A 17,515-nucleotide genomic window follows, 5' to 3' on the forward strand; every position below is an offset into this window, starting at 1 on the left:
ATAAAAGTTTAGCTTCATAAATTTCTTGCTATCTACATATATTTTTATTTTATTTTTACTTTTTTTCCATCTCTACGATGGCACTTACTTAACTTTTTTTGTTCCACTAATAAAGAATTTTAAAGTATAACTGAATCTAGTTTTGTGATAGTAGCTATAGAAAAACACAGTAGCATGAGAGAAAGTTGAGAGAATCTGCATAGAGAGGGAAAGTGCGAAGAAAGTAATTAGAGTGGAGGCACATGTTTGCTTGGCTATGAATCCTGTGTCCCACAAATAATGTTCACTAATTAATACCCAACGTTATAGTAAACTAGTAATATTGGGAGATCAAAGCCACACCACAACACAGTTGAACAAATCTCATCTTAATCTCCCTTCATTCTTTTGGGGAATGCATGTGCTGGTTATTGTTCTTTAGAAGGCAAAAACTTCAACTTCTACCAGTACTTAAGCAAATCTTAATCATATAAGGAACGAAATGCACGGAGAAGGAGCATGTGAGAGTAAATACTAGGAGACATGATTCACTTGTTATGGCGCACATGACGCGTGCACCGAAAAACGTATTCAGAAAAGCTCAAGTCTTGGCAGTATAAGAAACTCGCGCATGCTTCTCCTTCCATTACATTCTCACTATTACTTACAGAGTCATGGCAACGAGGGTGCTGTTGTTGATGGCCCTCGCACTCTTTATCTTCCCCGTTGCTACAGCAACATTACATGTCAAAGGTTCCGTTTACTGTGATACTTGCCGTGCTGGATTCGAAACCAATGTCACCTTTTACATTGAAGGTACAATACATCGTTAACAATATAACATTATAGGCTAACATATATTTGCTGTGTAATGATGTTTGTATGTTGCATATGCATGTGACCCTTGTTAATCAGGTGCAAGGGTTGGAATTCAGTGCAAAGAAAGGAAGAGCTTGAAGGTAGCTTTCTACACGGAGGGTGTGACGGATTCGACGGGGACATATCACATCGAGGTTGAAAATGACCATGGCGACCATATTTGCGAATGCATGCTTGTTAAAAGCCCTATTAAATGGTGTAGTACCCCAGATTCTGGGCGTGACAGATCCAGCATAGTCCTAACCCACTACAAAAATGGCATAGTCAACCATCTTCACTACGCTAATGCCATGGGTTACCTCAGGGACCAACCCTTGCCTCAATGCCACAATCTGCTTAAATACTACTTGGCAGACTCCGATTTTTGATCAAAATCTATATCATTTACAAGAACAACTTGTTCTTTGTTTCGTGCATTAATTAATTAACTAAACAAGTTTATTTCTGTTGTTAAGTATTTGTTGACATCGATCGAGCGCCATTAAGTTTTAGTTACTACTTAGTCTTGCTTCATGTTTGTAATTAGGCCACTTAATTTTCGCACTCTAGTGATTGGTTGCTGTATTGTCTCGAGTTTTATTTTACTGGCAATAAAAGCATTTCAACAACAAAAGAAAAAAAGATACAGACAATACATGGTTTCAGGAGAAAGAGTAGTCAATAAAAAATTGTAGGTGTAACATGTTTTTCAGTTTTCCTAATGATTAAGTTTTCTTGAAATAAACTCGTACCAGTGTCTCTCTTTGATTTATCTGTTAATTTTCATTACGGACATAAAGATCTCCCACAAATTTGTCAAAAGATAAATTCACTAAATTGAAATCACGAATACTTTTAATAAACTATTCGTCTAAAAACTTCTTGTTTCTTGTAAATAGGGGTTAACAAAGTGAAGCAGAATATCGATGACAATGAGATTCATAAAATCACACAATTTCCAAGGATTCGCAACCATGCGCCGCAAGTCAATGTCCCATGCATCTATTCACCACCGCCTATGCAATTTTCTTCTTCCGAATCAAATTGTAGTATTTATTAAGATATCTTAATTTTGACCAGTTTATCTTGTTTTGACAATCAAATATGGTAAACTGGAGTATAAATTATGAAACTGCTGAGTTGCAGTAAAACAATTAACTGTAACTAATAAAACTGTCAGAATTTGTTAAAATTTAAGGTAACTTAGAAAACATACTCCCTGTTAGATAATGACACTTTTTCTTGTCACATCAGTAAATTTATTCACTTTTTATGGATTACAATTAACGTGTTGTTATAGTGCAAAGAAATTGGATATCTAGAAGGCATCAACAAGGGTTTTAGTTTTGGTAAGATGGATCTTCCCTAAAAATTTATTGACTTTTTATGAATTACAATTAACGTGTTCGCATGTGTGTTCAGATTGTTGACAACTTATTACACTGAAAAGCTTTTTCAGTAAAAAGAAACAAACACATGGCAAGTAATGCATCTCTCGTCTTATTGATGATAAGAATAACACTCATGATCTCAGTACAAATAAATCAAAAAGCATCAAAACACAAGTTTCTATGGCAGGTCCCAAATTGAGGTTGCATCCTCTTGATCAAAGTCCTGGTTATCTTTCACTAATATCTCCAGTGCAGCTTGCAGTTCAAGATTTTCAACACCATTAAGCCAGTAACAAACGTCATCTTCCAATGTTCCACTCCCACCAGCAGCCTCCAGCACCTTCGCATCATTCTGAATAGCCAAATTCATCCAATCATCTAAACTCGTGATTGGTGATGCTTCATTGGAGAGATAACGATGAAAAGGAACTTGGCTATCCTCTGTGCGGTAGGCACACAGAGCTTCATGGTCCAACCTCATGTTCTTATCCAAAAACCCCATAGACAACTCGCTCTGCGGACACTCAACGTTTTGACATGGATATAGCTTATCATCCTCGCTTGCACTCCCAAAAGAGTACTTCCTCTTCAAAAGTTGAGCAGAGCAAGAAGCTTCTCCTCCCTCTTCATGGTTCTCAACATCTTCCTCTGAGAGAGATATTTTGAGGCACTTATCAGTCATTCCTAGTAAAACCTCTTCTTGGTTCATGACTTTGGACCAAGTTGCACTATCCTTCGCTGTCATCTTATCTTGCAAGGTCTTCGACTGAGTCACCAACCTTCTCAGTTTATCAAAATCAGGTGATATGTGTTTGATAATTGCAGCCAGAACAGAAACTTTCCAGGCCTTTTTCAGGTCATGGGGCTTTCTATAAGGTGGTGGGCCATGTTCTTGGGCCAGAAGGCCCTGCTCACCCCACCAAACCTCCTCCCCAGTGGGCCACCAAGGGGGAGATAAGCCTCTCTCCAGAGGGAACTTTCTCTGTGGAGGGACACAGTGTTGCAGGAGAGCAGATAAGAGAGAACCTAAGGTAGAGTCTTGCAGGTCTTGGAGGAGGTGAATATAAGAAGTTATATCCATCTCATCTTTTTCAAAGAGTGGCAGGTAATTTGATATTGCAGTGGGGGCGCTATGGTCAAAGCGGATTTGGTCCTTCCACCACTCGCGCAAGCTGTCGGAGGAACCAGACACGGGCTTTCCCTTTTCTGGGACGATGCCATAAACAAAACCTTGGGCGTTGCAGACTTCCATGATCTTCACCATGTACTTGAGGACCGAGTCTTGTGCTCTTGACATCTTCTTCCTTCTCGACGCCTCCAATTTTGCTTCCTTGTCTGGCTCTTGTTTCTCACGCTTCTCCTTCAGCTTCTGTAGCAGAATCCTATCCTTCCACATGCGTTTCTTCAGCTGGTCATAGTCGATGCTCTCTTCCTCGTTCTCTTCTTCGGTGATTTCCTCTTGCACCATGTAGGGCGCAATTTCTTCGTTGATCAACACCATTGTTGTTGTTGTTGTTGTTTGAAGTTTGGTTCAGCAGATGAGGTTAATATGAGGGTTGCAGCATTAGCATGGAATGCTGGAGGGGAATTTATAGGCATAGATATATGGCGGTGGTGGGAGGGAAAGGGAATTGGATTAAGGTTATGGGAAGAAAAGTCAAGAATATTAATAAATGAGAAAAAGGGTGGCATTACCAAGATGAAGGTGAATGATAAAGTGTGGCCAGTGATCTAAAGAAAAGGTGGAAGTGCTGCCGTGTGTCCAGAGAAGGCATGGGTAGTTTTGCTGCATGGCTTCTGAGTTTTCAACAACACTGCTTGTGACACATAGGACCTTGTCTCTCACCAAGTAGCATGATGTCAATGTGTGGTTTGGTTATTTTAATCTATACAACTCTAACACCATTTTCCTTTTCGGTTTGGGCTTATGACCTCTTGTTTGATGAAAGGACAAAAGTTATATTTTGAGACTCACGAAGGCCCGTTTTTTTGTCAAGTGGTCCACGTTTTTCATTTTTATTTCGCACATGTTAGTCAAAAATCAGATTCCAACATCTTATGTATCGTTGAAACAGTTGATTTAGTATTTTTGTTTGTAGCATATTTTTTTTCTATTTACTGAAATTTATATCAAGCATAGCATCCTCCTATCCCCGTCTTTTACTCTTTACTATTGCGATCCTATTTGCATGGTGTAAACAAAGAAAGTTCAGTCTTTCATTGAATTTTTCAGTGGGTTTGAAAGGTTTTGTTCATTAATTTGTAGGCTTAATTGTAGTAATGATGAGGTGGATACAAAAAGAGATGATCACAAATTTTTGAAACAGAGAGTTTAGTCTTTTTTAACAGAAAGAAGAATTCTCTTTTATACTTGTATTTTTTGGGTGATTGAGTTTTGCATATCTGAGTCTAATGTCAAAGTCTTTTTTCTCCATTTGGATTCTCATTTATTACGCTCTGAATCTGGTCCACAAAACAAATCTCGTAGTCACACTGATGGTGAACGACCCAACGATGTAATGCCCTTTAATCCCTTAATCTGCGATACACCCATCCCTAAACTTGCTTGTTTATATATTTTAAATGAAAAATGATTTTTTAAAAATTAAAATTTGGCAGTTTTTTCGAGATGACATTTTCTAAATAAAATCATACCTGAAACCATATCAGAATTTATGTTGAAGAAATTTTATTCTCTAGGGATTATCTCATTATATTTCCTTTAGATATACCAATACTAATTAATTCATATAAAACATCATCATATCACTTCTAATTTAAAATCTTAAATTTTTTTAATGTAATTTTCATTTCTAATCCAATAATGAACTTTCAATTCATAAATTTTTAACAAATTTTTCCGTATATTCACTATTATTTTCCTTGAAAATAGCAATACAACACCAAAATTGGGATTCTCAATACCAATATTACATTTAGTATAACAAAATCCTGCGTAAGAATGGCAACGGGGCGAGTTTCGCTATCTCATGTCCAATTCTGTAAAAAAATTCATCACCATTTTCATACCCAAACTCAACGGGTATCAAAGTTTTATATCATTCTCATTCCTACTGGATAACGAGTATAATCTCGTACCCATATCCATACCCGTTTCCCTACTACTTCAATATAAATTTTAATTAATTTTTATAAAATAATAAAAAGTTACGGTAAATGAAACATAATATTATCAAATATTAAATATTAGGAGAATGGTTGTTTCTTAGATATCAAATACTTTGAAATAAATTATAATTGTTTATATTTTATATTAGAATACCAAATAAAATTTCATGAAAACTAAAACATTTATTAAATTTGCAAACTGCAAACCATTAATAAAATTTGAAAATATTTTTAAAAAATTTTGAAGGAAAACAAATATTCAAATTAAAATATATTTTAAATATTTGTTTACATCAATTTTTTAAATTCTAATGAATCTCTTTTTTTTATACACTAATAAAAATGATAATACTTCACTTAATCAAAATGACGCAAATAACAAATAATAAACATAATAATAAAATTTTAATATGATATTGTATCTTTTGAATTCCAATATATGTTGGATGGTGATAAAAAAAATATTCATGGCAAATTACATTAAATTTTGATATTGTAGTAAATAAAAGTTATTTATACAATAATTGTGAAAAAATTACACTATGATTGATGTAATGAGTTAGAAAATAAAAAATAATTAGATAAAATATATTGAAATAGTATTTTACATGATGAAAATAAAAAACAAATAAAAATATTAAAAAATTAACAAATTAACAAATATGTGTCTTAGAAACAATTTGAGAAACTATTGAAAGAAATTGCACAAAGAAAAATAAATGTATAATTAAGGGTATGATAAGATGAAAAATACCTTAGACATCTAAGAACACTTTTCAAATATCAACATATATACTCAATGATTGATAAATAATTATTTTAGCGAAACAAAAGAGTTTTTCAAATAAAACAAAAATTAATAAAAATAAGTAAAGAATTTTTTTTTATATTACCTAGTAAATGAAAGGTTTATGCTATAAAACACTTAAATTGAGAGTATTAAACATACTCATGTGAAAGAAAAATATACAATAAATAAAAATATTAAAAAATAATAGAAATATTCAAATATGAGACATAATTTTTTTTTAATTAAGATACATCATTTTAACATAATTACATAAATGTTATGATAAGATAAAAAATATATTGGAGATGCTAATGAATTTCATGACAAACCAAATAATTAGAAGAAATAAAAAATTGAATATATATATATATATATATAGGGTTACTTAATTAATTGTGAATATTTTAATAATTTAAATTATGACGGAGATATGGCGGAGACGAGTATTATGGTGGAGATATGTACATCCCTATAACCATCTCCACACCCAATTGAAACAGTCGGAGATTTTCCATACTCATACTCATACCCATATCCATACTCATACTCATATCCATACTTATATCCAGTCAATACAGGAATTCCCTGTCAAAATACTTACGGGACATATTTATTTGTCATCTCTATGTAAGAGTTGTCATAAACATTATGCTCGTTTAATGACCGTTACTATTGACTAAAATAATACTATGGACAATTATGAACATGATTATTGACATTAAAGTATTTCCAACCATGCTTATTCCAAATAATCATGAGAGTCTCCAAACCTATGAGTAGACCCTATCCTCCAGATTTATAGTTCAAATTTTCATTTATTTTCATATTTTTTATTCTTTCATATACATATATATATATATATATATATATATATATATATGATTGTTTGATTATCATATTAATAAATATAAAATTCTGGAATAAAACGTATTATTTTAAATTTGAATTTTACATAATTGTTTTTTTTTTTTTGCTATTTTAAAATCTTACCCTAAAGCTGGAGGGGCCTGGATGAAAATGTTATGGGAGAGATCCAATCCTTGGGTTTGGGTCAAGGAAAACTTATTTAGCCCATTTCACTATATTACACGTTAGGCAATTGCTTCAGTACATTAAAATTTCTCGTTGCACCTTATCAAAAGTTCTCGGAAAATTATTTCCGTAATAGGAATGGTAGGGTTGTCTTCCAGAAAAAAAGATTTCATATTCATTTAATGTGTTCGAGAGAATGATAGAGTGTTGGAGAAAAAATTTATATCTTGCCTTGAAATAATCTCAGGTCTACACAAAAATCTAAATTATTAAATACGTTTTTAACTTCGTTTGTTTATAAATTTAGACAGTTAATATTCTCATTAACCATTTAATTTATTCATTAATACTTTTTCTGTTATTGTTACACTCTCTATATCCTTTTAAGCTAAATCGAAATGAGAAACACAAAAGTTTAAACTTGATTACTGATAATCATAAAACAATAATTTTATTTCAATAATATATTATTTTTATTTATTAAGTATTAAGTATTATAAAAAATTACATTCAAAATAAACTTAAAGTTTGCGCATACTTAATTTATCTGGTATTTTTTTCAAATGTGACTTTAACAGATTGACATATGACCAGAAAAAGACAAGTGACATTATTTATTGTTTTTTACCAAAACAATTATTTTATTTTATTCGTTGGAATTTGCTTCGCCAACTACAAATTGCGAAAGGGTGGCAAAGACTCTTGCCGACAATCTTAAATTCTACTCTTTTTGATTTGTTTGTTCTAAAAGATAACATACAAAATTAAAATATGATCAATATCTTCTTTTTTATAATTGGGAAACCATGTCTCTGCATTATATAACAATAAAAGTTAAAACTGAAAACAGAGGGAGAAAATCAAATAACACATCTAAGTTAAAGGGTAAAACTTCAATTGCGATGTAGAGTTAAAGAATAAATGTGTTTTTTCTTCTGACATTATTGGATTCTTATGTCTTTGTGCATTCTCCTTCTCCTGCTTTTTCTATCTTAATCAAGATGAACTGGAATGAATTACAAGATGTAATGTAAACAATGACACACAACACAAGACATTATGGCATTATCATTATTCAATAGATGTTGCACTAAGAACTATATAGATTCCTTTCACACACTACTATTAATTATTTGTTTGTGTTAGTTTCTTCGCCGCCCTTTTCATACCTGCACTCTTCTCCACTCAGCCTCTTCTCCAAAATCTTTGTGCCCTTCACCTTTTTATCCTTTTTTTGTAATAAAAATTTGGACTTTTGGACGCTGCATTTGATCACTTAACCCACTCACTCCTTCCTTCTCCTTCACTTCTAAACAAAGTTAAACCGTTACCTCCTCTGCTTTTGTCTCATCCCACTCAAAATCAACCCAACATTTTATTTTATAATATAATAATACGTACATCATCAACATTTACCTTTGTTTTCGCTACCTGGGTCCAAGGTTCTTGTCTAGTCCACTTTTTCTCCCCACCAACTGGATTTGAAGGAGAGTTCTTCCCGCTGCAGTGACATTGTACCACTCTGTGATCCACAAACAAGGGAAGTTGTTGTTGGTCAGAACAGAATTCACAAGTAAAACAGTATATGGTGAAGGGATTTCTGCAGTGCTTGAATCCTGCAAGATATCCCTCGTTGATTAATGATAAAAAGGTGTGTATAAGTGGGGGAGGAGCGCAGTTGTTGAAATGAAAATAGGTTGTGTGAACTCCAAAACTGAAAAAGATGGAGCCTTGCGTCTTTGCAAGGAACGAAAGATGTTGATCAAGGTGGCTATTGATTCCAGACATGCTTTTGCTGCAGCACACTTATCTTACATTCAATCTCTTCGAAACATTGGCGTTGCTCTTCGTCGATACGCTGAGGCAGAGATGCTGTTAGAGTCATCCCTTTCGATTTCAGATCACACACCATCTCTATCTACTTACCCTTCTCCATCTCCATCAGAGTCGCCATTGAACAATGAGAGTCACCATCACGTGAGTTACATGAAGACAGGTGGCAGTGAAGCTGTAAATGTCATGATCGATCCCCACGCTGAAAACCTTTGGGTCGATGAAGCCATTGAGAGTGATGCCTCTTGGGATTTCTTTGATGCTGCTGATAGTGCTAAGAGTTCTGAGTTTACGGTGCATGCTAGTCACTACAAGGATGAAGAAGAAACTGGTTCGTTCTTGGAAAATGACTATTGCAATTTGCCTGTGGAATGTTGTAGACAAAAGGGTGATGGAGAAATGAGGAAGTTAGAGTCATCGACTAATGTTGGTGTTGTTGGAAGGTCGAGCTCAAAGAACAGTAAGAATGTAGCTGTGAACACTGAGAGGGAAGATCCTTCTGAGTTCATCAGTCACAGGGCTAAAGATTTTCTTTCTAGCGTGAAGGTTATAAAGCATCGGTTTGTTCGAGCTTCTGAATCTGGTAGGGAGGTCTCGAGGCTATTGGAGGCAAACAAAATAAAGGTTGGATATTCTGAGCCAAAAGGTGCTTCTTACTTGCACTAATCTTGTTTATAGCTACTAAATTTCTTAGTATGAATCGTGCTTTTAATGTCTACAATATAGCTTGCCAAACTCTAAATACTATCCTTTTTATAGTAGGGAAGTCGCCTGCCACGATTTTTCTGGCGACTTTTATGTTTGCTTGCTTCAGTGAAAATGCTATACCTGCTATTTCCCAAGGTATGTTGAAATTCAGTTCTGTTCCTGAATGATTCTTTTGACAAACAATGATTTGTGCTGATTAACTTCTTCTGAAAGGCTAATCAGTTATGAACACTGCATAATCAATGGTTCGATTTTGTCATTTTTCTATGCAAAGTCAATTAAAGATGTAAAATTTAGCAATTTTATATTTACCCTCAAAATGGATGGACTGATATGTGCCTCTGTGTATAGAACCTGCACAAAAGATTATTAGTTGGAAGCGGACAGAATCTTCTCAATCAGCCTCGATGAGAAACCCTTTAGTTAAAACATCAGAGACATATATGGATGATAGTGGAAGTGACTTTGTTGAAGAACCCTGCATGATTTCTGGAAGCCATTCATGCACCCTTGAAAGATTGTATGCATGGGAGAGAAAACTTTATGATGAAGTAAAGGTAATTACACAATCAGCAAAAATCTGCTTCACATCACATGATATCGTAGTGTGCTATTTTACACTACAATCTTCTCTGTTTCCCTTTTATCACTCTTCATAAATCCGTTTTTTTTTTCAAACAGTAGATTTGAAAAGGTTTTCGAGAAGCATTAGATATAGCCGTTATTAACAATTAAGTGGTGGAAAGAAAGGAGTGTATTTGCAAGTATTCGAGAGTGTTCTGGATAATCTTATCTTGTTCTGTTCCTAGAATAAGCAGGTAGGTCTAGATGTCTGAATAACATTAACATTTTGTGTAGTCGCTCCTAATCTGGTTAAATGTATTGCACATCTAATTTTTCTGGTTTATATTCCTTATCTTATACTTGTGACTAAAGTGGCAATGGTGTCGTTTGTATGTAGGCAGGTGAATTCATAAGGAAGAAGTTTGATCGAAAATGTGATCAACTAAGGCATCAATTTGCAAAAGATGAAAGCAGCAGAGTGATTGACAAAACACGATCCATTGTGAAGGATCTGCATTCTCAGATAATAGTAGCTATTTATTCTGCAGATTTAATATCTAAACGAATTGAGATGATAAGAGATGAAGAATTGTTCCCACAACTTCTGGAATTTACTCAAGGGTAAGTCACAACTTTTTGATTTCGCTGAACCTTTAGCAGCATTGATAATTGTGTTAATTTGTACTAGTACTGGTTTATGGAAATTTGACAGTGCAGGTTGATGAGGATGTGGAAGGGTATGGTTGAATGCCATCATGCACAATACATTACTATGTCATTGGCTTATAATTCAAGGAGCTCAACGAGGGGCTTGGAAGGAGATAGAAGAAGAGAGATAATGGGTGAGGTACTAAAAGAACTTGAGTGCTTTGGTTTAAGCTTGCATAACTGGATCAATAGCCACACTTCATACATTGAATCTCTCAATGGATGGCTACAAAACTGTGTATTAGAACCAAGGGAACGTTCCAAGAACAGAAAGCCTTTCTCCCCTCGTCGTGCTTTGGCCCCACCAATATTTGTTCTCTCCCGAGATTGGTGTGCTGGGATTAAGGCTTTGCCCTATGAGGAACTAAGCCACGCAGTAAAGTGTTTTGTATCTAATTCAGTTGTTGCAAGCACTATTGATGACTCTTCACATTTGTGTTGCATACATGGAAGTTTAACCAAGCTTGTTCATCAACTCACTAAATTTTCTGAGGCATCATTGAAGATGTACGAGGATATCAGACAAAAAGTTGAAGCAGCTCAAACTGCGTATCACGGTTGCAAGTCCTTCAGGACTGCCAAAATTCGATCCTAAAATAGAAACGTCTCTTCCATCTTGCTGAAGATTAGTAGAAAATATGAGACAAAATGAGCAACTTCTTTCCTTTGTTGGTCTTGGTATTTTTATCAGTTCTTCTTTGGCCATTTTTTCTTCATTCACATGATAAATTATTTATCTTCGCTACTTCAATTTCTTTGATTTTCCTAAAATTCCATAGATAATAACTGTGTTGAAAATGATCAAAGAACCTTAATTTGAAGATGTGACCTTGAGTCTGATACCAATCGTTAGGATGGAGCGTTTATCACTAGGCCAAAAACTATAGCAGTTAATCAGGACGCAACTTCTTTTACTTAAGAGTGTAACACAAGTTCAAGCATCATAATTTATTCGATTGACTCGGTCCACTTAATCTCTGATACCAATTGTTAGAATCGAACGTTTTCCACTAGACCAAAAACTAAGACAGTTAATCAGGACATAACTTCTTTTAGTTAAAAATGTAGAACAAGTCCAAACATCATAATTTATTCGATTATGACTCGATCCACTTAATCTTTATAATGACACAATTAATATCACTTACAAATTCTTGTACTGTGACCTGCATGGACTTAAATGCAATATTCTTTAAAAAGATTATGGCCGTCGCAATCCATCAATTTTCTGTTTTACGATGATCCTATATTTTCTGATCCACATATATAAAACAATAAAGGTAAAACTGAAGTACTGAACTACCATTACTTAGGTCCTGAGAATAAAAATGATCATGATTCAAAAGCTAATTTCTTCATCGTAACCACAGTTAACAACGTTGTAAAAACTGTGAGTTGATGTTGATGAATATCATTTAAATCGTACACGCCGCTTGTACTCGTATTTTGAACACCCCACGCAACTCTTAAATGAATGAAGCCCAGTGTCACATCAAGCATAACGACAGCACAATGACAAAAATAATTCAAATGTAGGACAAATTTAGACTCCGCTCTATTTTGGAATAAGATAACAAACAGAATAAATATGAAAACATAAAAAGGAAAGATGGAATGGGAAGAAAAATAGAAAGAATAAAAAATAGACTAATGGAAATAAAATAGATATATGTTGATAAATTACAAGAATTAAAAAATCTATACGTGTAGGTGTCTTATCTTTGATTAATTCTGGTATGATATTTCTGTCATGACTAAAAAAATTAAAAAAATTAAAAGTTAATACGTGATATTTATTATTCACCATCTATTAATAATTTAAGCTGCGTTTCTAAAACAAAAAAATTAAATTGACCAAAATTTATAAAAATTAGTACTATTTTAAATAATTCAGAAAAATAAAGACTAAAATGTATGAAAATTGAAACCAATAATATATTTAAGAGTATTATATATAAAAGTATGTAATGTTGATAGATATAAAATAAAAGAAATGGTTTGACATTGAAACACTCCTCTAAATGGTGGCCAATGTGATTGCGTCCAACATCAGCTTTCAGCAAATGCAAAGCTTATCATTGGCGTCAACAATCCTTTTTAATTAAATAAATCCTATAATCTACCTTTAATCAGGATTCACCCATTCTCCATACATCTTAGTGTTTTGCTCCATCGTTGACCTTTATTATAAAATCTACCAAATTTGGTAGACTTCGTAAAGTCTATAATTAGTGCTCCAACTATTATGCACATTTATAAAACATATTTTTAAAACACAATTATAATAAAATGCCTATATCCATTTGTTTTACATATGATTTCCTGGTTTATTGTTTACATCATTAAGAAAAATACATCGGAACTTTGACAATGAAGAATGAAAAAAAAAAAACAGTTTAAAGCTATTTTTAGAATAATTTGATTTGTCTTCTCTATAATAGCCATGTATTGTTTCCTGATTCATATGTTGTTAATTAGGTTTTTCATAATGTAACCAATTGAAGACATTTTTGTAGCACATTCAGTTAGAAAATTAGAAGCACTCAGCACGATTCTGTGACTTGCATCTTACGCAACTTATTGCACACGCACACTGCTTTCAACGTTCATACGTTCAACCTGAGATTAGACTTCGTTTATTTATTTAAATAATGCCCATTATTTTCTTCTTCGTCCCTCATTCATCACAAAAACAAAAATATATTCATCTTATCATATTTCAACGCTCCTCCAACTCATAACCACTTCACAAACCCTACGTTGGATTCACTTTATAGTTAAATAATAAGTAGCTTAAATGGTAAAATACTATTTTATTTCAAGATCAATCTGACCATTATATTTTTATGATTCATTAATAATTATATTCTCTTTTACATTTAAAGAGATTAAATTAAATTTTTCGTTGTGTAAAATGTTACGTTATCCTTTTTCTTCGCATATTTAAGAGCCAAAATGTTTAATTCGAATACCCATACGCTAAATTGTTTTCATTTTCTAAACGTCCCTATAATTCTTTAATTTATTTTCCAAGCATATATAGTCACCCTCATCGTAGGCCTCAACAGAAATAGTGGTTAAAATTAACTTGACCAGTAGACTTCAATTTATGCAATTTATTTAATATTTAACGTTTGTTGGAGATGCAGTGAAACACTCAATCAAATACAATGACAATATAATGCTATTTGTTTTTTATAATGGTAAGAATACTTTCCTTGTGGCGACTCTAGTGGTACACCATAATATACCACTACGACCTACGTATTTCCAGTTCAAATGAAACTTTTCATGTTTCCTCACAGATAATAATAATTAAATTAAAATGAAGGATAAGATGCATATAATTATTAAACTTAGACTGTGCAAAATTTAATTCAGAGAAATAAACTACGCAGATATTTGTATGATTATGATTTAGAGTAAATATTATTAAAAGTCTCATATTAACTACAACGCATTAAATTAATACCATATACTATAATTGTAACAATTTATATGACTGTCAATTTTTATATTTTTTTTTCAAAATTTAACTGTTTCAATAATTTAAAAAGAAAAAATACACGTTTAATAGTATTTCTGAGAAGGAATTTATTTAATAATAAAAAAAACGAAATGGGTTGGTTTTCAGTGTGGCGCCGCATATGACGGTTCCTTCTCCATTTATCTGCACTGTCTATTCAGCAGCACCACCCTGTGGTATGGGCCACATCATAATCAAGTTTCAATACTTCAATAATAATAAACAAATAAATACCAGTACAACGTATTATCCCCACCTTTTCACCACTAATGTATTATAATATTGAAATCGATTATTTATAAAGAAAATTATTATTTTTTATTATAAATAAAACTGGTTTCTGTTTTAAAAAAATTTGAAAATAAAATACGTTAACTATAGTATATTATTTCAAAATGAGTTTTTTTTTTAAAATACAATTTAATTTCGATATATCACTTCAAATTAAGTATATTTGACGTTGTTGTTGAATTATTTTTTTCTTCACATAGATGGAGAGCGAAGGTGTAACGTCTTATACTTTGAATAAAATCGTAATTGATGACAAACAGTGACAATAATAATAACATTATGATACCAAAAAAATTTAGTATTGATAATGACAAAAACGATAATATTAATAAAGTGATAATGTGGTGAAATAAAGACAAAATTTTAAATAAGTCTAATAGGGGTAGTCGTGATTGATATAACAATCCTAGTATCATGAGTTCTAAGGAGTTTTAGTTATTATAATAGGATAATGGTTGGTAACTAAAACAGAAATTATAAAAGTTGTGTAAGATTGAGAAAAAAAAAACAGATAATAAGTATAAAAATGTGATAATAATTTTAATAGAAAAATCTCCTGTTGTATGCGGGCAAATATGGACCCTGAACTAATTTTCATTTATAGTTAAAAAAAAAAAAAGTAGAGTGGAGATTGAAAATGTAAGCGTTTTGGATAGGGCCAATCCCATTAGAGAGTAGAAAGGACAAAAACCCTAATAAATAATACTAAAAGTTGACATTTCGAGGGTGCTACATACCACATGTTTCAGCTAACCTTAGCCCAATAATACACGGCCACGTGTAAAACAGCGCTATTCGGTGGAGGTGATATGTGTGTCCATGCTCATGTGATGCCGTGGACACGTGGCAGTCTTCCATAGGATGACCTTCATCGCAGAAAGGAATCATTGAAGTTGACGATGCAAGTAATTAGCCCTTAATTAAACAACAAAAGAAGGTTATTAGATTATATTAGATTTGAGAACGCACACCCAACCTGTGGGCGCCAACGATACTATATATAAACCCACAAAACACTCACCAAAGCGCAAGAGTGGAAGTACCAGTGAGATCACCCCAAAATCCGACTCATCCAAAACTTCTCTATCTTCATCGCGGTTTTCATTTTCAACTTCGCAAACTTTTTTATTCACTCCTTTTTCTTTAACAAAGCAAAACACTTCTTCTCTCTGTTTGTATTTTTTTCACTTGTTTCTTATTACAGAGCATGACAACAGTTATGGATATGTACGATAACAGTAGCATCGTGCTATCAGATTTCTTAGACCCATGCAATGATCAAGAGCTTATGAAAGCGCTTGAACCTTTCATGAAAACCGATTCCTCCATAACTTACCCTTCCTTATCTTCTCCAAACTTTTCCTCAGGCTATGACCAAAAGCCTCTAAACCAAGCTAGTTCCTTCAAACTCAACCAACTCACCCCATCTCAAACATTCCAGATTCAAGCCCAAATCCAGGTTACACGAGCCCAGTTCCTCAGCCCAAAGCCCGTTCCCATGAAGCAGGTGGGTGGTGGTCGTGTTGTTTCCAGGCCCACAAAGCTTTACCGTGGGGTGAGGCAGAGGCACTGGGGCAAGTGGGTGGCTGAGATCAGACTCCCCAAGAATCGCACTCGTCTCTGGCTTGGTACATTCGAAACCGCTGAAGAAGCAGCTTTGGCATACGACAACGCAGCGTTCAAACTCAGAGGAGAAAACGCGAGGCTCAACTTCCCTCATCTACGTCACCACGGACCAAGCGTCTACGGTGAGTTTGGGACCTACAAGCCTCTCCCCTCTGCAGTGGACGCCAAGCTCCAAGCCATTTGTCAAAGCTTGGCCGTCACCACACACAAGGAAGAAACAGCAACAACATCGGAGTTTGAGGATGTTAAGGTGGGGATTCAGACAGCATCCTCGCCCTTGACGGATGAATATTCCTCCTCCTCCTCCTCTTCTTCTTCTGCTGGCTCCTCTTCACCTGAATCCGATATCACTTTCTTGGATTTCTCGGATTCTTATGAAGCAATGGACAATCTTGGGTTGGACTTGGAGAAGTACCCTTCTGTGGAGATTGATTGGGCAGCTTTATCTGAGTCATCATAGTTATCACTGTTCTCTCTGTTGAATATTGGTTTAGGGTTTCCGTGCTTTTGTATTTAGGTTTTTTTTTTTGTGCGTCTTGGGCAGCCACTGCAATCAAACTTTTAACTGTTGCAGTTGCTTTAGTGCAGATAGGTGAGTCACAGTGGTCATGGTTTTCTTGGTCCGCTGGTGTTTTTTTATTCCTTGCGTGACCAGGGGAGCTTCTACTTCTCTTGTGTACTTCTTTCTTCTTCCAATGTAATTTAAGTTAAGTACCTTAGTAATACAAGATTTCGAACTTATTGTAAATTTACGATTTAAATGGTTTAGTTTTTTTTTTTCGTGATTTTCTTCTGAACTCTGGACGTAGTTTATCTGCATTTTCAATATACTGTCATAAATGATCGTTATATAACACCAATAAAACATCAATCTTATCTTGATGTTCAACTTTTTTATTTTTAAACGATGTGGAACTTAGAACCTGGACGGTAAGTGCAGCTAAATCCACTTACGTTATATAGTTAAAAACATCTTCAAAAACCTTGTAGGCCTCTTATGGTATGGTTTCAATGTCGAGAAAGTTAATGCGGTTGAAGTGAAAAATCATGTAATTTGTGAACGGGTATGGATTACACAAG

At 33.8% G+C, this 17,515-nt stretch overlaps 4 protein-coding genes across 6 annotated transcripts; 3 read left to right on the top strand and 1 right to left on the bottom strand.

Annotated features, from left to right (window-relative positions):
* Positions 1 to 605: 605 nt before the first annotated feature.
* On the top strand, positions 606 to 1,406 carry LOC114162189 (protein DOWNSTREAM OF FLC). Its single transcript, XM_028045999.1, has 2 exons — positions 606 to 795; positions 895 to 1,406. Exons 1-2 carry the CDS (start codon positions 654 to 656, stop codon positions 1,224 to 1,226), a joined length of 474 nt encoding a protein of 157 aa, XP_027901800.1. The 5' UTR covers positions 606 to 653; the 3' UTR covers positions 1,227 to 1,406.
* A 910-nt stretch (positions 1,407 to 2,316) lies between these two features.
* On the bottom strand, positions 2,317 to 3,843 carry LOC114163673 (putative ETHYLENE INSENSITIVE 3-like 4 protein). Its single transcript, XM_028047968.1, has one exon. It carries the CDS (start codon positions 3,727 to 3,729, stop codon positions 2,407 to 2,409), a length of 1,323 nt encoding a protein of 440 aa, XP_027903769.1. The 5' UTR covers positions 3,730 to 3,843; the 3' UTR covers positions 2,317 to 2,406.
* A 4,306-nt stretch (positions 3,844 to 8,149) lies between these two features.
* LOC114177530 (nitrate regulatory gene2 protein-like) lies at positions 8,150 to 11,673 on the top strand. Of its 3 annotated transcripts, none has more exons than XM_028062931.1 (5): positions 8,150 to 9,658; positions 9,772 to 9,855; positions 10,072 to 10,277; positions 10,682 to 10,905; positions 10,997 to 11,093. In XM_028062931.1, exons 1-5 carry the CDS (start codon positions 8,866 to 8,868, stop codon positions 11,004 to 11,006), a joined length of 1,317 nt encoding a protein of 438 aa, XP_027918732.1. In that variant the 5' UTR covers positions 8,150 to 8,865; the 3' UTR covers positions 11,007 to 11,093. The 3 variants fall into 3 exon arrangements, with proteins under 3 accessions (XP_027918732.1, XP_027918717.1, XP_027918725.1); XM_028062916.1 differs by having other exon boundaries at positions 8,167 to 9,658; positions 11,002 to 11,673; XM_028062924.1 differs by having other exon boundaries at positions 8,168 to 9,658; positions 9,775 to 9,855; positions 11,002 to 11,673.
* Positions 11,674 to 15,830: 4,157 nt separating this feature from the next.
* On the top strand, positions 15,831 to 17,183 carry LOC114162677 (ethylene-responsive transcription factor ERF060-like). Its single transcript, XM_028046665.1, has one exon. The coding sequence runs from the start codon at positions 16,017 to 16,019 to the stop codon at positions 16,893 to 16,895; it is 879 nt and encodes a 292-aa protein (XP_027902466.1). The 5' UTR covers positions 15,831 to 16,016; the 3' UTR covers positions 16,896 to 17,183.
* The last annotated feature ends 332 nt before the right edge of the window (positions 17,184 to 17,515 follow it).

Source organism: Vigna unguiculata, chromosome 1 (genome assembly GCF_004118075.2).
Source record: "Vigna unguiculata cultivar IT97K-499-35 chromosome 1, ASM411807v1, whole genome shotgun sequence".
NCBI lineage: Eukaryota > Viridiplantae > Streptophyta > Magnoliopsida > Fabales > Fabaceae > Vigna > Vigna unguiculata.